The sequence below is a fragment of the Marmota monax genome, unplaced genomic scaffold (assembly GCF_021218885.2).
Source record: "Marmota monax isolate L192 unplaced genomic scaffold, Marmota_monax_Labrador192_F-V1.1 WCK01_AAM20220418_F8-fsc00125, whole genome shotgun sequence".
NCBI lineage: Eukaryota > Metazoa > Chordata > Mammalia > Rodentia > Sciuridae > Marmota > Marmota monax.
The window spans coordinates 8,902,346-8,925,193 of NW_026695235.1; the positions used below are offsets into that span (position 1 = coordinate 8,902,346).

General features: G+C 52.1%; 1 protein-coding gene across 2 annotated transcripts in view; it reads left to right on the forward strand.

The window, feature by feature from the left end:
- The first annotated feature begins 1,484 nt into the window (after window positions 1-1,484).
- Window positions 1,485-22,848, forward strand: part of Igsf5 (immunoglobulin superfamily member 5) — a 37,740-nt gene continuing 16,376 nt past the window's right edge. The window contains exons 1-5 of one of the 2 annotated variants that reach the window (XM_046439043.2): window positions 1,594-1,665; window positions 1,773-1,838; window positions 4,431-4,509; window positions 9,166-9,486; window positions 14,278-14,577. In XM_046439043.2, the coding sequence (XP_046294999.1) occupies window positions 4,452-4,509; window positions 9,166-9,486; window positions 14,278-14,577 (679 nt within the window). In that variant the 5' untranslated portion in view covers window positions 1,594-1,665; window positions 1,773-1,838; window positions 4,431-4,451. Of the gene's footprint in view, window positions 1,666-1,772; window positions 1,839-4,430; window positions 4,510-9,165; window positions 9,487-14,277; window positions 14,578-22,848 lie in introns of both variants that reach the window. The other variant, XM_046439042.1, reaches the window with a different exon arrangement.

A 22,848-nucleotide genomic window follows, 5' to 3' on the forward strand; every position in this document is an offset into this window, starting at 1 on the left:
GTGTGTTTTCCAAGTGGATTCACACTGTACCCTTTTCCTGATGAGGTTGACCTAGACACGTTTGAATGTGTGACATTTCCAGGCACATGCTGGTGCCCAGGACGAGGCCACCAGGGAGCAGGACTTCAATACTACAGCACTGGATGATAACGTGCTCAGGATTTAGGCTGTGATTGCACCAGTCGGAATGCAGGCGTCAGACGTGGTCATTCTCTGCGCAAGAAGAAAGGGCTAGGGTCACGGTCAGTGTGCATTACTACAGCAAAAGGCCACACACAACGGCTCGAGGACAGACAGACTCTTCCCACAGTTCTGGAGGCTAGCAGCCTCTGATCAAGGGCCGATGGTCTTCCTGGCTTGTAGATGCCCCTTCCTGGTGCATGTGGGAGGAGAGGGATGGGGCTGGAGATCTCACATCCTCATAGGACACTACCCGCCTCAGGAGTGCCACCCTGGGGACTTCACTGTGGCCAAAAGCTCCACTTGAGGAATTAGGACTCCAACATATGATTTTATGTCACACACACACACTTCAGTCCACAGCAGCTAGAAAACAATGTCTGGTTTGTGAAAGGGAAGGTGTTTCTAGGATTTCTGCTCTGAGTCAGAAAAGGGAAGGCCAGCCTGCCCGCCCTCCTTCTTTCCTTCTGCATAAGGTTGAATCTCCAACATCTTCCACTTAAAATGATCTTGAAGTCAAAGTGACACATCGGATCCCCTTCAACAGAAAGGAACAGCACCCTGCCCTTTCCCTCATGTATTTGCATTTGTGTCTTTCTTTAATATGTGCGTTCTACCCCTTGGGGCCTACTATGTGCACACAGCCTGAATTCTGCGTCCCCTGGGAATATTAAACTACAGTAGGAGAGACAAGATCAGATAGTCACAAAAACTCTTCTGTAGGCAGATGGTTCAACTGTGCAGAGCATCAGGATTTTGGAAGATGGTCTTCTTTAGAAATGTCACAGTGCTCTGAAAAGGCAAGTGGTTTTGTGTACCCCTGAGGAGCCAGGTGGGATGGAGGCCCAGGTCTGTCCTAGTCCCTGAGGGCTGGTGAGGTTGCAGGCTGAGGTGGACTTGGTTCTCAGGCAAATGCTCCAGGGACACTGTGCCCCATTCCTAAGGGCTGTCATGTGCCACCTCCTGTCACTCTAGATTTTATTTTCCCCCAATCCAGCTGCTCTGTGTTGGATTCGAGGTGCCTGCAGGAGCAGGAACCGGTTTCACCAGCGCCTGGGCTTATGTGAGGCCAGGAGGAGCAAGGTGGTGGCCAGCCAAGGTCCTCGGAGTCTGGGAGGAAGGGGGCTGACAGCCTCGGGCTGGTGGAAAAGTACCAGGACCCAGGCTTTGGCCTGGGAGGCTGGGAGGGCTGGGCGGAGGGGAGCTGAAGAGGCCTGAGGCCTCTGGATCCTAGGCCCGTCGGTGCCTGCGAGCAGTTGTCTAATGATTAATGCAGAAGGTGGGGCGCTCACCTGTGGGCGTGTGGCCCCGCCTGTGACATGACGGGGTCATTTCAGGAGGAACTTCCTGTTAGCTGGTCAGGAGAAATCGGAGTTCTGTGGCGGCCAGAGGATCAGCTCCCGCGCCCTGTGGAGAGGCCAGCAGCCTGGAGCCTCTGGGAAAGGAACCTTCCTGGCAGCCCGAGGGGGAGGCCTCCTGGCCGAGGTAGGACACTGCGGCTCGTGCTGCAGTTGACCCAGGTCTGCCGGGGTCTCTCCTGGGTCTCCCATCAGAGCCTGGACGTTCACCCCCACCTGATGTTTGCTTTCCAGCCTCCACGGAGTTAAAAATTAAAGGAGAGGCCTGCTCGGAGGAGTCGGGGATTCCCTCAGTACTCGGTGAGTGTCCCTGTCACTCTTGGGAGTGTGGAGGGCCACTCTGCTGGCACTTGGGGAGGTCTCGGGACTTGAGTGCTGGGAGGTCCCAGGGAAGTGGCTCCTTGGGCACTTGAGAGGCCATTGCTCCCCAGCGAGAAGGCCCACGTTTTGATGTCTTGACTTTCTAAGAAGTTGGGCCCCGGCTTAGGGGCCGGCAGAGCTGCAGTCCGCAGGGTCCAGGGAGAGGCGGTCCCTGTCGCGGGGGCGGTTGAGTGCGCACTCCTCCCTGCCAGGCCCCACCGGGTTCTGTTGGGGTCGGCTTCTGGAGCTGCCTAGACCAGGATGTTCGCAGGTGCTTTGGGAAGTTACGACATCCAACTCCTCCCAATCCCTAGCGGGAAAGGCCGGCTCAGGGAGCTCAGACCCAGCGCTGTTCTTCCCGAGAAGGCAGCTTGGCGGTGCCTGCCAGAGTTTTCCCAGGGCTCCTCCGGCCAGTAAGGCAGGGGCAGGGGTTACGTCCTGCCCAAACGGCCCGTCAACACAAGACTGAAGAAGACTTCGCAGTTTTTCAACTACAGGCGCATCATTCGGATCCTTCCATAGTGGAATGAATGAGAAGTCACGTCTCAGGGCTGCTCAAACTCCCCCAAGCAACTTGTCTGATTTAGGTTGCACTTGAAATCCGCTGTGCAGTCCTGCCCCAACTGAACCCAGCCTTTGAGCCCTGTGTGTCCTCACAAGCCCATGACTGTAGTGACCGCACTGGTCCTGCTCTTGGACTCCCACCGTCCGCTGCGCTGCCCACCCCAGACCTTGCTGGAGCATGAGACAGCCATTTTCCGGGGTGGAGAGCAAGAGAGGGGGACAGCATCTCCCAGGGGACCTTAACCCGTTGCTGCGGTTTCCCTAACTCTGGGCCACCTCCACAGTGACTGCTTTTGATAAAAACGTATCACTTCCGTAACTGGCAGGGTTGATTTCTCCTCATTCTGTGCGGGCCTTGCATTCCAGGTGACTGTAAAGCCGTCAGCTGTCCAGTTGCGCTAATTGATCCTTGACAACTGGTAAATGATTGATGGGGCGCTGCGTGGCTGAGGTGTTGGAGTGATCTCAGAGGCTCTGATTTCATTCTGGTTTGTGCCTGGCCGAGGCGAAATTTGGTGCTAAGACATTTGCTGGGTCTGTTTGAGGCCAGCGCAGGGGGCCGGCTCCTGCCGGGGAAGCGTGCCCTGAGATGTTTGAACCTTAAATTAAGGGTAGGAGTAGTTGCAGTTTTCTTTCCGAAGAGAGCAGAGAAATATAAGGCCGAGACCCCATTCCTTCTCGGGAGCTCTGAGTACCTGTAATGAGATGAAATGTTCACTGAGTCCCGGGCTGGAGCCGCTTGGCTGCCAGTCACAGGGACCCTGGGCAAAGCATAGTCGTCGCAGCCCAGGCGGGCCTGCTTGGGGTCTTGTATTCCTGCCTCTGGGTTGGCTGTGGGGTCTGCCTTCTTAGGCCATCCCTGGCCTGCTGTGCCCACACACTACAAGGTCCCACCACAGGGTCTCTGGTGGGACCTGGCACCTCACGTTTTGGAGGGACAGGCCGTGGAGTCTCGTGGGTGCTAAAGCTGAAGTGAGAACCACCTGCCTCTCTCGCACACCTGTGAGGGTGGGGAGGAGGGCTGGGAACACCCTAGCCCCAGGCACAGGGTATGGCTCCTGCAGGGTGTGTTCCTGCCCAGGTGAGCTAGCCTTCAGCTGCCCCGAGGGACCCACAGTTCTGGCAGGTGCCTGGAGAAGGAAAGAACAAAGGTAAAGAAGCAGTTGGGGAGTGAACAAGGAGGCCATCAAGGAGAAGGGGGACTTGGAGGAAGGGTCGAGGGGTGTACATGTGGGGCCTGGAGTGCGGCTTAGTCGACCCTGACCTTCTGGACCCTGAAGGTACCCCTCACTCAGCCACAGAGCTCTAGGCTCTCTCTCAGCATGCCTGGCCCGGCCCACCCCAGGGCCTTTGTACCTGCTGTTCCCCTGCCAGGGGAGCTGCTCCTGCAGAAGTACACACAGAGGTTGCCTTGCTCACTCTCCTCTTGGGAGCCTGCGCAGCTGGCGAAGATGATAGCTAGACCCCGCCCCACGCACACCCCTGCGCATCCTATTTTCTCCTCACCTCTTGCACCTTCAGGAGATGACATGATCGATTGATCTGTTTTGTCTTCTCTTCCTTTGTGAGAGTGTAAGCTCCTGGTGGGCAGGACTTTTTTTCTCAGTGGCTGACAGGGAGGATAGGAAGCCACGCAGTACCTCTCAGTGGGCTGTGCAGGGCTTGGGCTGCACCATCTGCACCCCATCATTGATGGGAGGGCTGGGATAGGGTTGCTCTATTCATCCAGTGACTCTCAAACCTGAGCTGTGTCAGAGCCCCGGGGGCTTGTGTGGATGCAGGTGGCTGGGGGCACCCCTGAACAGCTGGTCCAGCGGGGTGGGTGGACCCGAGAATGTGCCTTCCTGTCAAGTCCCCTGTGAGCCTTCTGTTTCTGCGTGGACGCCAGGAGCTGCTAGGGCTCAGGCCGTCTCTGGGTGGCAGGTGCCTCTTGGCGTGGGGTGTCACCCACTTGCCTTTCTATTCCAGGGTGAGGAAGAACATGCAGAGATGGAGGGCGGCTGGAAAGAGGTGCTGGCCGTGCTGGTGGTCCTGGCTGGGCTCGCAGGTAGGGGTCACAGGGCTGTGGACTGGTCACTGTCTGCTGCAGGCAGGGTGGCGGGCACACAGCTGCCCGAGGGCACCTCCCAGTGCACGGCTGCCTCTGGGCCTCTCTCTCGGTGGGATGCTGTTCCTGCTTGGAACTGACATCACGGCCCACGTCGGGGCTGTGGCTGAGACTTGGGGGACCTCATCAGGGACCTTCCCGAAGCAACGGCACTGCTGAGATGTCTCTCTCACCCCCGTCAGTGTCTACCTGGCTTTCAAGGAAGGGGGCACAGGTGTCACCGCCTCGGGGAGCCTGTGGTTTCCAGGGTGGGCACCCCGGCTGCCACGCATCCCCAGGTGAGGTCCATTGTGTGACAGTGCCCCCTGGATGTGGCTGCTCCGGGACATGGTGGACACGCCCAGGTGGAGCGGACTTGGGGTTGAGGCCCAGCCTCCGTCTTGCTCACTTGAGTCTGCACACCCCGCTTTGGTTTAGCTGGTCTTGTCTGGCTCCGCGGCTCCCGGAGGGCTTCAGCTTGTCTCCCTGACTGGTTAGATGTCCCTCGGCATCCCTACTGCAGGGACTCGCAGGCGTCACGCAGAAGGACAGTGCGTGTCCAGGAGCGCACTGTGTCGTCCAGGTGCAGAGCGAGGGCTTTCAGGGCTCGCGCCTCTGTGCCATCTGTGCTGGGAATGGGGTCTCCCCTGGGCACCCCTCTCTGGCCTCCCTTTGCTCCTCCCCAAAGTGGCCGCTGTTCTGACCTGTCACTGCACAGACGGTTGTGGCTGTTTTTTAGGTCCCTGTGGTCCCTATTTTGGATGCTAGACACAGCATTTAAAAAATCTGGTCATGTCAGCATCAAGAAAAAAAAAGGGGGGGGGGTGTGGAATAAAACAGAACAGGAAACATCGGGTGTGTTCCACGCAGCAGGGGCACTGCGAGAGGCTTGACTGGGGGATGATTTGCATGTGAAGTCTAGGGGCTCCAGACTGTGGTGGGGAACGCACTCGGGGCACAGGGACCGGGAGACCCTGTCCTATGGCGTGAGGGTGAGTTGGTTGGAAGGTGCTTGCTAGACATTTGTCTGCAGAGTGGAGGGGGGAAGAAAGCCCCCGGCGGGCTGAGCCCAGGGCTGGCCAGCCACCCTCAGGACTCATTGCAGGGACACAGCACTGTGTGGGCCTCTTCTAGCCATGGCCGCAAAACTCTTTCAAAGGATTGTCAGGCAGTGATGAACTCTGGTTTGGATTTTCTTAGAGATTTTTTTCCTGGTGTTGCTGTCTTGTGCACTGGGTTGAGGCCAGGGAATCTGGTTGATGTCTTATCTAGAGCCCTGGGGAGGGGGGCCCATCCTCAAACTGGTGATGAATACCAATTTGGAAATGTGTTGCCGACGCTTCACTCGGGCAGGCTTGGGGTACTGTCCTCTTCACTTGCAGACACCTCTGAACCCCTGGGGGCAGCGACTGGGGACACCCAATCCTCCCTCTCCACCTTGCCTGTGGTAGTAGCTCTCCTGATACGGAACCCGACCACTTGATTCATTCACTAGTAACTATGCGCAGAACTTTGTTGTGTGCCACTTCTTTGAGGCACTGGGAGCAGGGCCGAGTACAGCCAGGCATAATCCTTGTTAACACAGAGCTTAGAGTCTAGTAGGGGAACAGTATTTGAGGTCCTGTGATAGGATCATTTAGCCTAAATTGGGTATTCTGAAGGTTTCCCTGAGGAGGTGACATCTGGGCGTGGAACTGAGGAGCAAGTGAGACTGGTGTTCCAGGGTGGTCAGCGCATGTGTGAAGGTCCTGGGGCTGGAAAGAATTGATGAGTCTGATAAACTGAAGGTCCAGTGGCCCGAGGTGGAGTTGGGGCGAACTGAAGCTGCTGTGGGACTGTGAGTTCAGTCTTAAGCCTTAGTTGGTCTGTCCTAAGAGGAGAGAATCACTGACACCAAGTCTGGGGTGTGGAGTGGGAGGTGGGGCAGGGTTACCCGATCAGATGCATGACTGCGGCATGGACAGCAGCTTTGGGGGGACTGGTGGTCTATGGGTGATCCCGACTCTTCCTGGGGACTATCCCAGGGACTGAGCTGGGAGCTCACCTGCCCCGGGCCCTCCTTCACGTCTCTTCTTGTTCTGGCTCCTTTCTCGCCTTCCAGAGCTGCGTCCCAAAGCAGCGCTCTCTCTGCCCGCCCCTGTCTGTCCCCTGCTCCTCCTGGGGGGAGCCCCACCTCCAGCCCTGCTTTCCCATCCATCCCACGTTTTAGGTAGGAGAAGAGGGGACGAAGGGGCTGCAGGTGTGGCCAGGAGCCAGAGAAGAGGAGCCTGGGAAGATGGAGGGCGGTCCACAAGGCTCCCACAACCTGAGCCAGGGAGGTGGCTGAGGGCCCCTCCAGGGAGCAGAGGAAAGGCCTCTCTCCGCAGGAGTGATGCGGAGTTGAGGGTCCCTTTGTGGAGGACAAGCGGGAGCCACAGAGGCTGCGAGCCTGCTGCCCCTGAGTGTTTCACCTGGAGGGTGCCAGGCCGGGGTGAGAGGGCGGGGAATCAGGTCACTCTTGGGTGGCAGCTGGTTCTTTTCCTCAGAGCAGGAGAGCAGCAAAGGGGCCGGGGCTGGGAGCTGGGAATTGAAGAGCCCAGGGGAGAAGCTTCCAGAAGGATCAGCTGCTGCGGACGGAGCCAGGACCTGGCGTGGCTAACAGCTGCAGCAGGGCCCTCGGGCAGGCGCCCTGATCTTTCCCAGTTTCTCTTTGCTCTTAGGGGAGAGGGCCAGCCAAGGGAAGAGGAAGGTTCTGAGCAGAGGTTCTGTTGGTTAAAGGTCTTATTTACAGTTTGCTCCTACTCATCCCGGTGGGGCAGGCTTGCACACTCAGCTGCAGATAAGATACGGTGGGGCAGGCTTGCACACTCAGCTGCAGATAAGATACGAGGCCTTGACCAGAAAAACAGCTTCTGACTCAGGTCTGGCCCGGGGCGGTGGCTTAGGGTTCTAGCAGGACCCTGGGATTGTCAGGGGAATTTGGTGCTTAGCATTTGGTTCCTCCTGTTTGTGATTTAAAGGCCCATCAAACCCAAGGGGTTTCCATCCCACACAGGCCCCCTCCCCCCTTCCCCCCTTCCATCTCCCCAGCTGCACCGGAAGCCTCACCCCCGGGTGCTGGGTTCTTAATCGTGGTACAGGCTGACTTTGGAGTGAAATGATGTGCCCGCCCCATGCCCAGGGCTGGGAGGAGGTCTGGGTTCAGATGGGCTGGCTTGGAATTGCCTGCTGGGCTCCCCGGGGGGCGGGCAGGCTCAGTTCCCTAGCCCCACTGGGCACGTCCATCCCTCGTCTACCTGGCCAGGTGAGGTCAGGATGCCTATCATCAGAGTGTGGAGCTGGGGCTCAGCTTGCTTCTTCCCTTGGGGGTAAGTCTGCCTGTCCTTGAAGTGTGGTTCAGGGCTCAGGGGAGCAGTGGGCTCCCGCCGTGGCTTCCCTGGCACTCATGTCTGATTCCCCCTCTTGTGGCTTTTCATTTCTGTAGCTGAAGATCAAAGTTGTGGGCCGAGCGTCTTGCCCAGGTCAGGGAGGAGATCCGACCTAAGTGTTTAAAGTCACGCTTTGTCTCTTTTTCTGTCCTGCTCCCGTCAAAACAAAGAATGGTGACTGTTCTCCCGGACCCTGGATGGGCTTCCTGGGCCCTGACCTGCCCCAGCTCTGCCCTTGGCCAGCGGGTCCTCCTGGTCTCCTTGCCTGGCCTGCAGCGCTTCCCTCCCTTGCATGGTTCCCGCAGTGCCTTCTGGGTGCTCAGTGAGGTGCCCGTGGCAACGTGTGTCCTTCAGTGTGGCTCTTCCCCAGGAGCTGCAGGCCGCAGGGAGACTCCTCTAGAACCTGCCTGACACTTGACCTTTACCAGGTCTGAAGGAAGGAGGGGAACTCACTCTACCTGGGGACACCCAGTGCACATGGCAGGCCACCTGGCTGACGGGGGGGGGGGGGCGGTCCTAGGACACCAAAAGGCAACAGGAAAGTCTTGATGGAGATAAACTAGGGTTTGGGGTGCGCCCTGGGCCAGGCTCTTCCTTTAGTGGCTTCAGAGGCAAAGAGCAGGGGATTCAGAGTGGGAAGGTCCGAGCTGGCCCAGGTCCACCACTGTGACTGCGAGTGCAGGGCTAGCTCCTCTGCAGTGTCAGGGAGGACCTGTTCACACCTCTCTGCTCCCAGTGGGTACCAGTGACCGTGGGTGTCTCTTGCTTGGAGGCCCAGGGCTCCATTCTCGGCCTCTATCTTCATTGGGTGGCCCTCTGTCCTTTCTCTTATAGGGACACCTATGATTGGACTTAAGGTCTGTCTTAAATCCAGGTTGATTTCATCTGGAGATCCTTAACTCATTACATCTGCGAAGGCCTTATTTAAAAAGGTCACATTCTGAGGTGGACATGGTGGACATGGACTTTTAGGGGACAGTATTCCACACAGTGCAGCCCAGGGAGGGGAGGGGACTGGAAAGGAGGATGCGGTGGTGGCCTTGTGTCCACAGGCAGCTCCTGGTCTCCTGGGGGCGCCCTGGAGTCAGGACCAGTAAGATGGGGTCTGAGCCATTGGGTGGACGTCCATTGGGGGACACAACTGGTAATATAGAGGGTTACACTACAGGGTCGACTTAGGTTACCACCTTGAATATCGGTTGTTTTCCAGCTCCTGGATCCGGTTATCAGATCATAGAAGGTCCCCACAATGCGACCGTCCTGGAGGGCTCGGAGGCTCGCTTCAACTGTACCGTGTCCCCGGGCTGGAAGCTCATCATGTGGGCTCTCCAGGGCACGGTGGTCCTGAGCGTCACCCCCAGGGAGCCCATCATCACCAATGACCGCTTCACCTCCGAGAGTTACGAGGACGTGGACGGGAACTTCATCTCCGAGATGATAATCCACAACGCGCAGCTCAGTGACTCGGGGTGGGTCAAATGCAGCCTCCAGAACAGTGACCGGGAAGGACTGGCTTTCCTTGCTGTCCAAGGTGTGTGTGTCCAGGTGGCCCCCACGCTGGGAAGCTGCGGTCCATTGGGTTGGCCATCAGAGGGTCAGAAGGGGCCTTATGAAGTCGAGGCCACACAGGGTGGCCCTGTTCTGCCTTCGGCTGGTGTCACCCTTGCCCTTGGAGAATGTGGTGTCTGTCACTGTCCTCCGTCCCTCCCTCCCTCCCCGTGCAGCCCGGCCTTCAGTTTGCAGGGTGTAGAATCGCCCAGAACTAATGTTCACGGTTTGTCCTTCGTCTCTCTCCTCCGTCCCTCACCTCTCCCTTTCCTCCTTCTTCTCCTTCCTCCTCCCTCTGCTTTTTAAAAAAAGACCGTTGGGATGGGCTTGGTCATTCTGGTCCCTTCCTGTATCTCCCGGCCTTTCTGGACCCCATCCCCGCATCCTGCAGGATCAGGGACGAGCGCTGTCTCTGCTGTGGAGATGTGTGACGATCACGGCCCCTTCTCTGGTTTTCCCTAGACTTCACCGTCTTTCTTTGCACACATTATTGACCGACTTTGAACATGCCTTAAGTTCCTTCTCTTCCTGGCAGGAATTCCCCCACCTCGTTCTCTCCCTGCCCCTACTGCGTGGTTATTACACTCAGAGGTGTGTGTTCATCAGATGTACCGAGCCTCTGGGAGAGAAGGGACGTAAACATCATGGGTCATGATGATGACTTCTTTTCTGTTCTTCAAGGTGACGCTGAGATTCTGAAGATCATGTTACATTCTAGGGGAAAAAAGTAAAGGGATGCTTTGTCAAGGATCTAGAATATTCCGATCCAAGTTCAATCCCTTTGTAGTCTTTCGCAGTATATTTATGTACTGTTTATAGAGGCACAGGAACTAGTGGGCTTCTGGGTTTCCACGTTAGCACTACTTACAAGAGACTGTGCCATATCTTTGAAATGATTTCTTACATCCATTTACATATTTGCCTGAGGGAAATTCTCAAAGATGCTGTCTATGTTCCTGTTGCTGACATATCAGATTTCATAATATTCGATGGAGAGACATGTCTATTTCTATTTGCTTTTTTAAATGATTTTTTTACTGTAGAAATTGAGCTACATTGGTGAGCTACTGCAGGGTGTCATTCATTTTGTGTGGTTTAATGAGAGTCCAATGACATTTTCTAAGTAAGTGATCCTCTGAGGCCACCTAGGACCGCTGGCCTTTTGCACGACCAGCTTCTTGCGATAATGACTTGTGGTATAAGGGAAAGAACACAGGAGGAGAGCGTCAAAGGCACGAGCTCTGCGTGGCTTTGTCTCCCAGAGAGACAGCTACCTCATCTTTTAAAAACCGGGATGAGGCTTCCCTGCCCACATCCTAGGCTTTCTGTGAAGACCAGATGTACAAATGACTCAGGATAGTTTGGGGACTCCAAAGTCCCTTCCCTTCAATAGATGACAGCAGAGCCAGGGCCACAGTGCCACACATTATTGTGACTTGAGGCCTCACTGCCTGGGGTCACTGTTCAGCTCTATGGCTAACCCCTGGTGTGATCCAGGACATGGCGTCCAGTGGCCTTGTGCCCTCGTTCCTTTGCCACAGGGCTGTCGTTGATGTAGGACGGATGAGGCTGGACACCCGAGGAATTTTCAGGAAGCAGGTTTACTTAGGCTGCAGTGGTCCAGAGGGGCTCATGCCTATAAATCTCTGGATTTCCCAGAGTCTGGAAATTCCTTTAGATTAGACAGTGGCATCGGTGGGAACATGACAGTTACTCTTTGTCTCCTACTCGTAGGCTAGACAGAGGCTTCACACGCTGTGTCTGCAAACCTGGCATTTACAAGAAAGAGGAAGCTCTGAACCACAGTGAGCTCTCTGCAGATCTCCTGTGAGATCCTGTTGGCGCTCTTTGTAAAAATCTGACAAGAGGAGAAGCTTAATTCTGGTGGGGGGGTCTTTTGGGTGGGGGTACCCAGTCTGCTTCGTCATGGCATCTCCAAGGCGGGTCTGTGGAAGGTCTTCAGCTCAGCGTGGCCCCCAGGACCATTTGCTTCATATTTATTGGGTTCCTAAAAAGAGCAGGCGTTTCTGTCGACTCAAGATGAAAAGAGGAAGACACAGTTCCTGTCCTCAGGAGCCCGACAAGACCAGGGAGAGGCAAGTGGCCACCCAGGGGCTGGCAGCCCTGAGGGAAGGAGGACAAGATTGGGGACCCACCAGGAAGGAGGTGACTGGCTCTGCCACTCCTCCCAGAGCAACTTCCCGGAGAAGGCTTCGTCTGAGGTGTGCCTGGGAGGTCTGCGGACCTGGAAGCAGGAGCGAGAGAGGAGGAGGGAGCCTGGATGGGGAGTGGAGCATGAAGGCTGGCTCCTCTCCCAAGGCCGCGAGCCCACAGGGTTGTCTGAGTACGCCCAGTGCACATCCTTCTGTATGGTAATTGCCGTCATTTTTGGTTTTAATACAAATGAAAGAAGAAGCTTCTAGGGGAGGCAGAACTTTCTCCAGTGTCGTGCGGAGGGAACCCACAGGGCTGGGGCTGCGTGCCATCATTTCACCACGGCTCCATGGATCTGGGTGGCACTTTGTGGTTGGAGGAACAAATGTTCTCTGAGCAACAAGGTCTCCTCGAGGGAGAAAAGCATCTTGAAAAAAGAGAGGACATGCCCACCAATTACCCAACGATGCTCATTTTTCCTACACGTATCAATGAGGAACATAAAGAGTGGATGGAGCTCCAGTTTGAGTCATGCAAACTCTGTGGGAGCGCCGGAGTCATCCTCTTGTGGACAGAGTGTGTCCTGCTGCTGGAGAAGCTCCGTGAAGCCAGCGGGGAAAGTGGAAGTCCAGATTGCTGTGTGGGTCCTTTCATCAGCCTCACCAAACAGCCCTGGTGTTTTGAGGACCACTTGGCCCAGAGTTCAAGGTCCTCTGATCTTGTCTGAGGCAATACTGTTCCTTCCAGGGTCTGCATCTTAAGACCCCTCTCCATCAAACAAACAACGGACAGACACAGGACAAGTGCAAAACCCTGTGGACCTAAGGGACAAGTCCTTACCCTGCTCTCATCGCATTTACGATGGCCCTTGAATTAGCAAAGGTGCCTTCTTATTCCAGGGAATATTCAGGAATGAAACAGTTGGAAGTCTCAGCGTGGGTGGGTCAGGCAGAGCTGGTCTGGTTCATGTGGCCTGGGACTACTTGGTACCCAGGACCTCTCCAGGGGTCAGTGAAGCCACTGGTGCTCTCAGAGTTCCCAGATGGGGGCTGAGTTTCTGCTTTCCGTCTGGCAAGTGCACAGGGAGCTTTTGGCTGGGCACTGGGAAGGTTTACAGGGCTCAGCAGGCCCGCACTTTCCCCAAGTGAATAGGGACAATGGTACAAAGTCACGAGAGGACAAAAGACCCCAAGTGCCCACTGGAGAGGAGGAAAGTCCCTTGGTACAGCTTCAGAGTCCATGGTGCCGCCAGCCTTGAAGAACGCTCAGCTGTTGAGCTTTGGTCTGGTATCAAAGAAGAGCAGGATGATCTACAAAGGCGAGGAGCTTCTCCGCACTATTGCAATTACATTTCAGTGTGAAGTGAGAGAGTCTTTACATCTTTCAAACAAAGCAATATATTGCAACAGATGGAAGGAAGAAGCAGATGTGAGTTCCTGGCCAGACACCGAGATTTTTGTATAAGTAGGAAACAACGTCACCCTTACTAATTTTTATTGGTTTAAAAATTAAGTTATTTTTTATGAAATATGTTGATCTATGTTGGCATGGAATAGGTTATTTTTTGAATAAATATGTTAAAGTAAATATTTAATCTAAATTTTAAATATGTTAACTATCAATAGAATCCATATAAATGAAAGGTCTTTGGAGTCCTCAGAGATTTTCAAGAGTTAAAAGATACTGAAACCAAACTGAGAACGGCTTACCTGGTCAAATCATCTGATTGACAGGAGGAAAACAGCAGCAGGATTTCCGTCTGTTTTTGAGGTGATGGCAATTTTTCAGCAGAGCCAGGAGCAAGGGCAGAGCCTTTGATTCTTAGTCCAGTGTTCTTTCCATTACATTACGTGGAGGGGAGTTTCAGCATGTGCAATTTGAATATTTCAATGCATGTATATTTCGCTAAGGCTGTGTCTTTGCTGGAGCCAACACTCAGGTTGTATTAGCAATATCAGCAAAAGTAAGCAATATTTTCCCATGGATTATTTATATTGTGAATGCTGGTATAGGCAAACGGGTTCTCGATAAAATTTTAAAAATCATTTATCTGAGTAAACCATTTTGATACACGATTTGGATTCATTATTTCTATCATTACCTCAGATTTGATTTTTGTTTAACATATGGCTACAATCATATTTTAAAGGCCATGTCAAAGATAGTAATAATTTCTAAGCATTTGTGATCCCCACAATAAATAAAACAAATGTGGTTGACCCCACGTCAAGGAGAGGCCTGCTTCCCGGGAGGCTCCAGAATCGGGCCACCTTGAAAAGAATCTGGAGGCTGTTTCCCTTCCTGCTTTTGCTCCCGGGGAGGCCCAGGACAATCCTGTGGCTCACTGCAGTGACTCTGTGGCCATGCATCTGTTTTCTCTTCCCTATAAAGTGGTTCCCCAGAGCATCGTGGGCGATCTCACCTTCTCTTGAGAACCTGGCAGATATAGAAAGGGACACAGGTGAAACCTGAGCTGGGGTTTCCCAGGACAGACACAGCCTCGGGCTTTGGGAAGAAAGTCTCCTGCCCTGTGATTGGGAACACGAATTGCCGCAGGAGAAGAGGAGCTGGCATTGACAGCCACTGCCGATTCTCCGACTTTCTCTCTTCTCTTCCTCAGTCATGGGAGCGCTGTACATTCCCAATGACAGCATTGTAGTCACTGAGGACGAGCCTTGTACTGTCACTTGCCGCGCACTGGGCTGGAGCCCACTCCCGAATATTTCCTGGGAGGTCGCCGTCCCCGTAAGCCAGTCGAGCTATTACTCCTTCCTGGAGCCCGGCGAGCCCCGCAGTACGGTGAGCGTCCTGGCTCTCACGCCGCAGGGCAACGGGACCCTGACTTGTGTGGCTGACCTGAGGAGTGTGCAGGCCCACAAGGCCGTGGCTGTCAACCTCACGGTGGTCCAGTCTCCGTCTGGTGAGTGAAGACTTTCTGCCTCATGTCCAGGGAATTGTGCCTTCAAGCTTCTGTTTTCTGTGTGGGGCTAACATAATGCCTGAGAAAATCACAGGGGACCTTGGTTTCTAGCTGGGGATGGTAATGAAGACAAATATCTTGTGCTGTTGGCTTAAAGATCCTGTGATCTCTTCTGCACTTAAAATTCATCTTAAGGTTTTTTTTTTGCACATGAGAACCATTCAGAAGTCTTGCCAATCAATGATCATAAAAGAGCATTGGATTCAGAGACAGATATTTGTTTTTTTTTTTTTTAATTTTTTTTATTGGTTGTTCAAAACATTATAAAGCTCTTGACATATCATATTTCATACATTAGATTCAAGTTGGTTATGAACTCCCAATTTTACCCCAAATACAGATTGCAGAATCATATCGGTTACACATCCACATTTTTACATAATGCCCTATTAGTAACTGTTGTATTCTGCTACCTTTCCTATCCTCTACCATCCCCCCTCCCTCCCCTCCCATCTTCTCTCTCTACCCCATCCACCAGAGACAGATATTTGGATTGAATATTTCCTCTAGCCTCTACTGACATGTTCCAGGTTGGTCCCACTTCTGAGGAGAGGAAGCAGCAGGTCCCAGTGTTGGGGAGGGTGTTCGGGTTGCCTTAGGGGAATTATGAGGTTTGATCTAGTTTGCCCAGCAAATCCTCTATGCACCATGTTTCCATTGACTGTTTAACTGGACTAAGGGATATGACTTTAAAGTCTAGATCCTTCAGTGGGATCTACATGGGGTCCTTGACAGGCCGGAGACCCTAACCAGCAACTTGCAGAACCTATGAGCTCCAAGTGGTGTGGGTGGATGGGAGCGCAGGGGTGGTGGGGTTTTGGGTGCTCAGCCTGGAGATTCTCTTTAATGCCTTTGTTTCGCAGAAGACGGGGAGGTCTGGAAAAGTGTTCTGCTCTAATCAAGAGCACTAGCTGGGTGGGGCAGAGTGAGTCCTGGAAGCTAAGGAGAGTTTTTCTCTTGGTACAAAGCTTTTCCCACCATGCAACCACCATTACTTGAGGGTTTTCAAAGTTCAGAACAAAGCTCTAGCCAAAGCAAAATAATAATAATAATCCAATAATAAACAGCACTTTCCAACCACAATAAAGAGGCACTGTCCCAAGCACTTCCCAAGTATTTTCACCACTGTGACCAAAAGACTTGACAAGAACAATTAGAGGAGGAAAAATTTATTTGGGGGCCCATGATTTCAGAAGTCTCAGTCCATAAAAGGCCAATACCACTCCTTGGGGCCTAAGAGGAGGCAGAACGTCACGGCGGAAATATGTGGTGGAGGAAAGTGGCTCAGGACGTGGTGATCAGGAAGTAGAGGGAGCTCCACTCAATGAGGACTCAATATACACCCAAAGGCATGCTCTCAGTGACCCGGCTCCTCCCCCCATACCCTGTCTGCCTGCAGTTCCCACCGGGAACTATCAGGGGATTGATTCACTGATTAGGTTGAGGCTCTCTAACCGGGTCATTTCACCTCCAAACTTTCTTGCATTTTCTCATACGTTTTTGGGGGACACCTCACATCCAAACAGAACATCAAATATGAACCAGGTTCACCTGCACAGCAACCCTAGTCACTGTAAGGTGAGGTGACAGGGACAGTATTGACAGGATTTTGACCAGGCCATAGAGACAGTAGACAGCAGGGCAGTCCTGGCAGTCTGTCCCTAGGATCTGACCACCCACTCCACCCACCACTGTGTGAGTGCCACTGAATTGTGTAAGGGCTTCCTGTGGCCGCTGTATGAGGTGTTGCAGATGACAGGGCAGGGGGCTGGGAAGACCAAACAGCAGGAAGTCACTGTCTGGTCCTTTTGGAGGCTGCAGTCTCAGGTCAAGGTGTCAGTAGGGCTTGTTCCTCTTGAGGGCGGTGAGGGAGAATCTGTTCTGCTGCTTTCCCTTCATTTCTGGTGCTGGCTGGTGGTCTTTGGCGATGTGTCTTTAGCCATGTTGATGGAACTCTGCCTTCATCTTCCCATGGTGTTCTCCCTGTGACCAGACCGCCCACCCCCCACCCCCACATTTTTTTTTTTTTTGACAACAGTCATATTGGATCAGGGAGTTGTCTTACTCCAGAATGACCTCAACTTACATTTGCAATGCTTCTCTTTCAAAATAAGATCACATTCTGAGGGATTTAACGTGAGTTATTTTGGGGCACAGTTCATCCCATAACAGGAATCTCTGAACCTATCAAAAACTGTTCTGAGCCTAACCTGTTGTAACCACCCACCATCTGTACTCCATGCCATGTGGATTGATCCCCAGGGCAGTGTTTGCTCACTCCCCTGATGTAAGCCTTCTTGTTTCCAATTCGGCTGTCCTCAGAGACCAGGCAGACAACAAAAATGAACACAGAAATGAATATATGCATCAGTTAGAGGATGGAGTGGTAGGGGAGGGGGGAACCAGAGCACACTCGCCCCTCCACACAGAGCGGCTCACACCAGCTCCAGCTGATTGTTGCTGAGGGTATGTGGACCCAGTACTGCCAGCCCCAAGTACTCCATGACTAGGTAGAAATCTGGAATTTTATGTGAACTTCTGTGGCTTTTGAATGTTGTAGCTTCTTAAACCATCTTGTAACTCTGTAGGCTAAGCAAACACAATAACCATAAGGGGCCTTGTACTGTCCATTCCCCAGCCCTGTGTGATGTCTCTCTGTTAAAACAGGCCCACACTCCTCACTCTGAGGTCCGTGGACTAGGAAAATGGTACTGCAGAATAAATTTATCTCCAAGAGAACTAACTTGTAGCTATTATTTTCCAAATTCCAAGGAGCAGAAGTCTGTTACAAGGATTCCCTCCTCCTTTTCCCTCATTTATTCCCTTTGTTCTGGAATAAGAAAGAGCAGGAGAGCTGCTCACTGGGGCAGTGTCTCCCCTCCTGCTTGTTTTGGTGCACACACTCTAGCTCTTCCTGAGCTGGCCGTGGGATGTCGCTCTGGGTTGCTTAGGCCTGGTTCTGGTAAAAGGCAGTGTTTTTAGGGTAGGGACATGAACCTTGTGTTTCTTTAGTCAAGGCTAGCTTATTCTAGCTGATTAAATTCAGGGAAATCTAGCTTGTTCCCTACCAAGACAGTATGTGGGAATAAGCTCGAATCCAAACCTAGTTTGCTTTTCTTTCTCCACCTTACTTTGAACAATTATAAAACCTTTACAACAGTTGCGAGGACAGTATAGGAAATACCCATGTTTCTTCATCTGGGTCACTAAATGTTCCCTAGATGCTTGTCATGTTTGCCTCCCTCTTTTTCTGTCCCTCAACCTTCCTCCAGAGTATTTGAGAGTCACCTGGAGATGGGATGACGCTGTGTCCTGAAATGCCTCAGAGGTCTGTCATACAGGGAGGCCACTCTCCCACATGACCCCACATAGTTGGCTACCAGAAAGCTTAACCTTCATCCAGGACCATTGCACAGGATGGGGTCTGTACTTCCAATATCTCTGATAATGTAATATGTAGTGAGTTGTTTCCCCCAAACTGGTGTTAGCTTTGGGTGTCAGGGCTTCAGTCTCCTTGAAGTTCAAATGGCTCCCCTAACTTTTTGCCTCTCATGGTCTAAACATTTTTGAAGGGTCCAGTCTGCTTCTGAAGGATTCTCCCCAATTTGGATTTTTTCCTAATTTTTTTCCCAGCATGCTTTGCAGTAGGCTAAATATAATCTTGCAAGATGTAGGTAATGCCACATGGGCACACGAGGACAGTGTTCTCTATCATTGGTAATGAGTATGTCTGTGGCATCTCCTGGATCTCTCCAGTTGAAAAGCTACCCTTTTGCCTTAATAATTAACATCGGATCCATGCACACTGTGGGAAGGTGCTGTTTCTCCACAGCCTTCCACCTAATAACTTTTGCATTTACTGCTAAGTCACTGCTGGAATGTGTTATTTCTATGCTGGCTGTAAACCAGCCTTTCTCTATTTAGCTGTTGGCATTCTTTTGTAAAGAAAAGACCTTCTTTTCTTCCTTTCCTACCCATTGTATTCCACTCTTGTCATTATTCCTTTTGATGCTCAGCTTGGTCCCAGGGTGGCCTGCAGGAGTCCTTTCAAGCTGTCTTGGTGTCTTTTTGATGTTTCCCTCTTACTTTCTAAGCACATGGTCCAGTCAGTGTCCCAGACTCACTTTGCACCTTCCGTGTCCCAGCCTGGAATCGACCACGTTGGCACGGAGCTGACCAGCTTGCCTTTATGCTATTTAAATATGATGAAGTCTGGTCCAGGCTTTGAAAGGAAGACTGAAAAAAAATGCATAAGTCTTTTGTATTCTGGAAAGAAGTGTCTGTTGAAGCACGTATTTTGCAGGGTAGCAGGGCAGCCAGGAGCTCTTGCAGGACCGATGGTACCCTGTAGAAAGGGATTTTAGAGATTAGGTAGCCAGCAATTTTTTTCCTGCTATAGGGGCATGGCAGAGGGAGGGCGTTTAATGTCCCTTGTAGGTTGACTCAGTGGAATTCTGCAGGGACCACACGAGAGCTTTACGTTCAGTGGCTAGAGGCAGGACGGCTGGGTAGGAGGTTTAGTGGGTGGGCGGCAGTGAGTCTGTCCTTATTGGACTCATTTGGAAAAGGGTCATTAGTTTCTAAATTATTCATCCAGGTCTGGAGCAGCTGGTGCTGGCAGTGTGTTGTGTGTTTTGTGCAAGTTTTATTGGCGGAAGTCTCTGTCGCAGCCTTGGCTGGTGCAGCTGGCCTGAGGCTGCAAGTGGCAGAGCCAGGTTCCCAGGGAGCTGCGAGGGAGTCAGCTCTGCCTGTCAGGCTTCTTTAGGATCTGGTCAACATCAGTCCTGATGCCACTTCCCAAAGCACAAGGAATCTGTTCTCATTTCTGGAGTGATCCCTGTCAGTCACTGAGGGAAGGACAGTGGCAGCAGAGGAGGTTGGAGCAGGTCAAGCCACGTTGCACGGAGTTCTTCCTACTGGTGTGTAGCCCAAAAGCCTTCCTCAAGAAAAGCGAATTGCAAGGTGAATCCTCATCTTCAGAACTGTTTTATAAAAGCTGATTTTCTTGCTGACAGAAGAAACAGAAACTTAGAGTATCACAGACATCCCTGAGACTAGCAAGCAACAGCCCTCTCGCCTCTGTCTTGAGACGCTGTGGGCCTTCATGCCACTCTGGGTTGTTTTCTTTTTTTAAATTTGTTTTAATTAGATGCACATGACAGTACAATGATCTTGACACATCATACATTTGAATCTCTGGGTTGTTTTCTTTGCATGTATCCGTGGACAGCTTGGGAAAGGATGGAGGTGACACATGACCGCCCCTTGTGGGAGGGCGTGACTCCTGTCCACAGTGCATGTCCACGGAAATTCAGGGGCAGAGAAGGGCGGTAGGCGTGACAGTCCTTTCACTCTACAACTAATGGTGTGATTCTGGGCTCTGTTGTCTCACCTGTGACAAGGGCAGGTGAAGAGCAGAGCGGTTCTCCCTTCTGCTGGGTGTCAGTCACCAGGGGAGCCTGGACACGGACACTGAGGCTCAGGCTCCTCCCCAGAGGCTCTGGTTTAACTGGTCTTCTTGGAGCCTGGAAATTAGGATTTTAAAATTCCCAAACCATCGGCTGGGCACCTAGGATTTTGGGACACTGTTCTAAAAAAAAATCTCCAGGTCCCCACCTTCCATCTAGCCTTCAGGAGTTGGTTTAAACATGCAGGTTTAATCATCAGACAGGAGCTGCTCCCGGCTCACTCACTAGACAAGTGGCTTTGGGCACGTCATTTAACCTCCCCGACCTCTGTTTTGTCATCTGTAAAGCTGAGATTAGAGCGAGGCTCCTCACATGGCCGCTGTTGGTGGTAGAGGGGGCGGGCTGAAGCGCCTGCAGCACTGGGGTGGCCTGCCCAGGCAGGACGCAGAGCCAGGGCTGGCGTCTCACTGGTCCACTGATCCCCTGTGTCCCTCCGGTTCACCAAGAAGCGTGCTTTGGACATGGTGGCTGTGAGATTTTGTATGAACACAGTTGGCTTCAAGAAATTCTACGCAGCCTTTTACAACTGCACCTTCCTTTGAGAGCACCTGGGAGATACATCTTCCTTGTCTTCAAAGACGGAAAGAAGGGAAAAGGACACTCTTGAGGCTGAGAAAGCGCGCCTTAGGTCAGTCATGCAGCCCCCACCGTGGTGTGAGGACCGTAGGGAGGGAGGTGGTGCTGACCGGGAGATGGCCTCTCAGGCCCCATCTGTGGTCACTCAGGTATGGCACCTCTCTGCCAGCGAGCCTACCACACCTTGAAGCAGGCACACCCCAGACTTCTTGAAGACGTGTGTATTTCATGTCAGGCCTGGGTGGTGACTTCCCAGGGGGATTGGGGTAACTCATGGCAGGGTGCGGGGTGAGTTGAAGGACGAGGCTCTCCTGTGCCGAGAGCCCTGGGCAGATCACTTGGGCTCTTGGCTCCTGGATAAGACCATTCCAAGACTCTGTGTTTTCTGTGCACCTTTATGATTTTTTGATTTATCAGTATATGACTCTTATTATTTATTTTTTCAATCTACCATAATTGTATCCATTTTAAAAATTGGCCTTATACTGAACAAAAATATCCAGTGTGTATAGGATACATGTGTGCATATACAAATACACACATACACATGTGTGTAACATATGAAACATAGAATCATTATTAAAACGAAAGAGGTTAACCTGTGGAGCTCTAGGACTAAACCCTCCCCACCCTGGCTCATGTACAAGGCTTTGTCCTCCCCTGAGTTAGAGGGAGACTAGAGCTCAAATCTCTCCCAGGTGTAGACTTCCAACAGCATGTGGTCACCACCAGTAGAGAGCAGAGGAATGAGCCTTCTGGTTCCTGAGGCCAGTTGCCATTTTGGTCAGAGTTGGGGGCTTTTGGGCAGGCATCGTCTGGCTGACTGGTGAGTTAAGGAACAAGAAAGTGGGTAATGCCAATATGGTCCACTCTCCTCCTTGACTCTGTCACCAGTCTCTGCAAGGCTGCTTCCCCTCCTGCAAGCAGGCACGCCCAAGGGCACTCCCAAGGACACAGCAGGCAGTGGTTTCTAGGTCAGAGGAAAGGCTGTCAGGTCAAGACTGAGCTGGCAGGAGGGTGGGAAAGGCCACGGCATGGTGTCTTAGCAGGTGACGGGTCCTGCCGATTGCTGACATACTGAGTCAGACCTTACTGTTTCACCTGAGCCAGCTCCCTTATTGTGAAAACGTGTCATATTTGCAAGCTGAGTTTTGTAAGAGCCCATCAAACTGGATGCAGGGTGACAGTGGCAATCTCAGACATGTGCATTGGAACTTAGAGCCTCCTCAGAACTTTCCCACACATTTTTTGAGTCTCTGGGCAAGAATTGTTACTGGTGAGTGAGATGGAGGCCAAAGAGGACACAGCAGGTACACAGTGGCATGAGACTGACTGGCTTCCCCAAGTCAGGCCTCAAGAGAAGCCCGAAGCTCTTGTCAGTCATAAACCTTTCCCACAGTGCTGATTTTCAACTCCAGATTGAGAATAGATTGATGAAGTTCTTGACTTAATCCTATTCTTATGGATTTGTGGGAGGGGGCACATGGGAACACCCTGTAATGAATGGAGTTACTCTTGGGCAGTGTTTACATTTTTGTCACATACCAGGGATTCTCAGAGTGTGGGTCCTCAGCCACCTGCATCTCAATCACTTGGGACACTATTCCAAATCCCTTGATTCTGCACATCCAACAAGCATTCCAGAGGATTCTTGGGGTTCTTCCATCTGTGGAAGAACTTGCTTCTCTGAATAATGAGGAGCTTGTGTTAGTGTTTCAAGTCTGGGGGTGGGAGGTATGGTAGAAAAGGGTATAATTCTATCTTCTCCCCATCACAATTTTTGGGGCCCTTTTCTTGTCTCTTTCTGTCCTATCTCATTTCAGAAAGATAATGAGTAAGGTGGAGGTAGATGACATTAGAAAAATAGTTGACTTTCTCTACATTCCTACAATTCTGTTCTGAGCATCCTAATATGGACAGAAAGGTGAGTTCTAGGTATGACTTGGCTACAGCCAACTGCCTGACTTCTCTGTGTGGAGACAGAAGGGAACTCAGCATCTTAGTCATCCATCCATCCATCCATCCATCCATCCATCATGCCTAATATGTTCCAGGTGCTTGGAGTATAAGAAAAATAAGTCAGTCCTTGACCTTGAGAAAGGTAAGTCCTATTTGGACATCATAAGATATATAAGGAGAAATGAAAGCAACAGTTGATTTCCTCGAC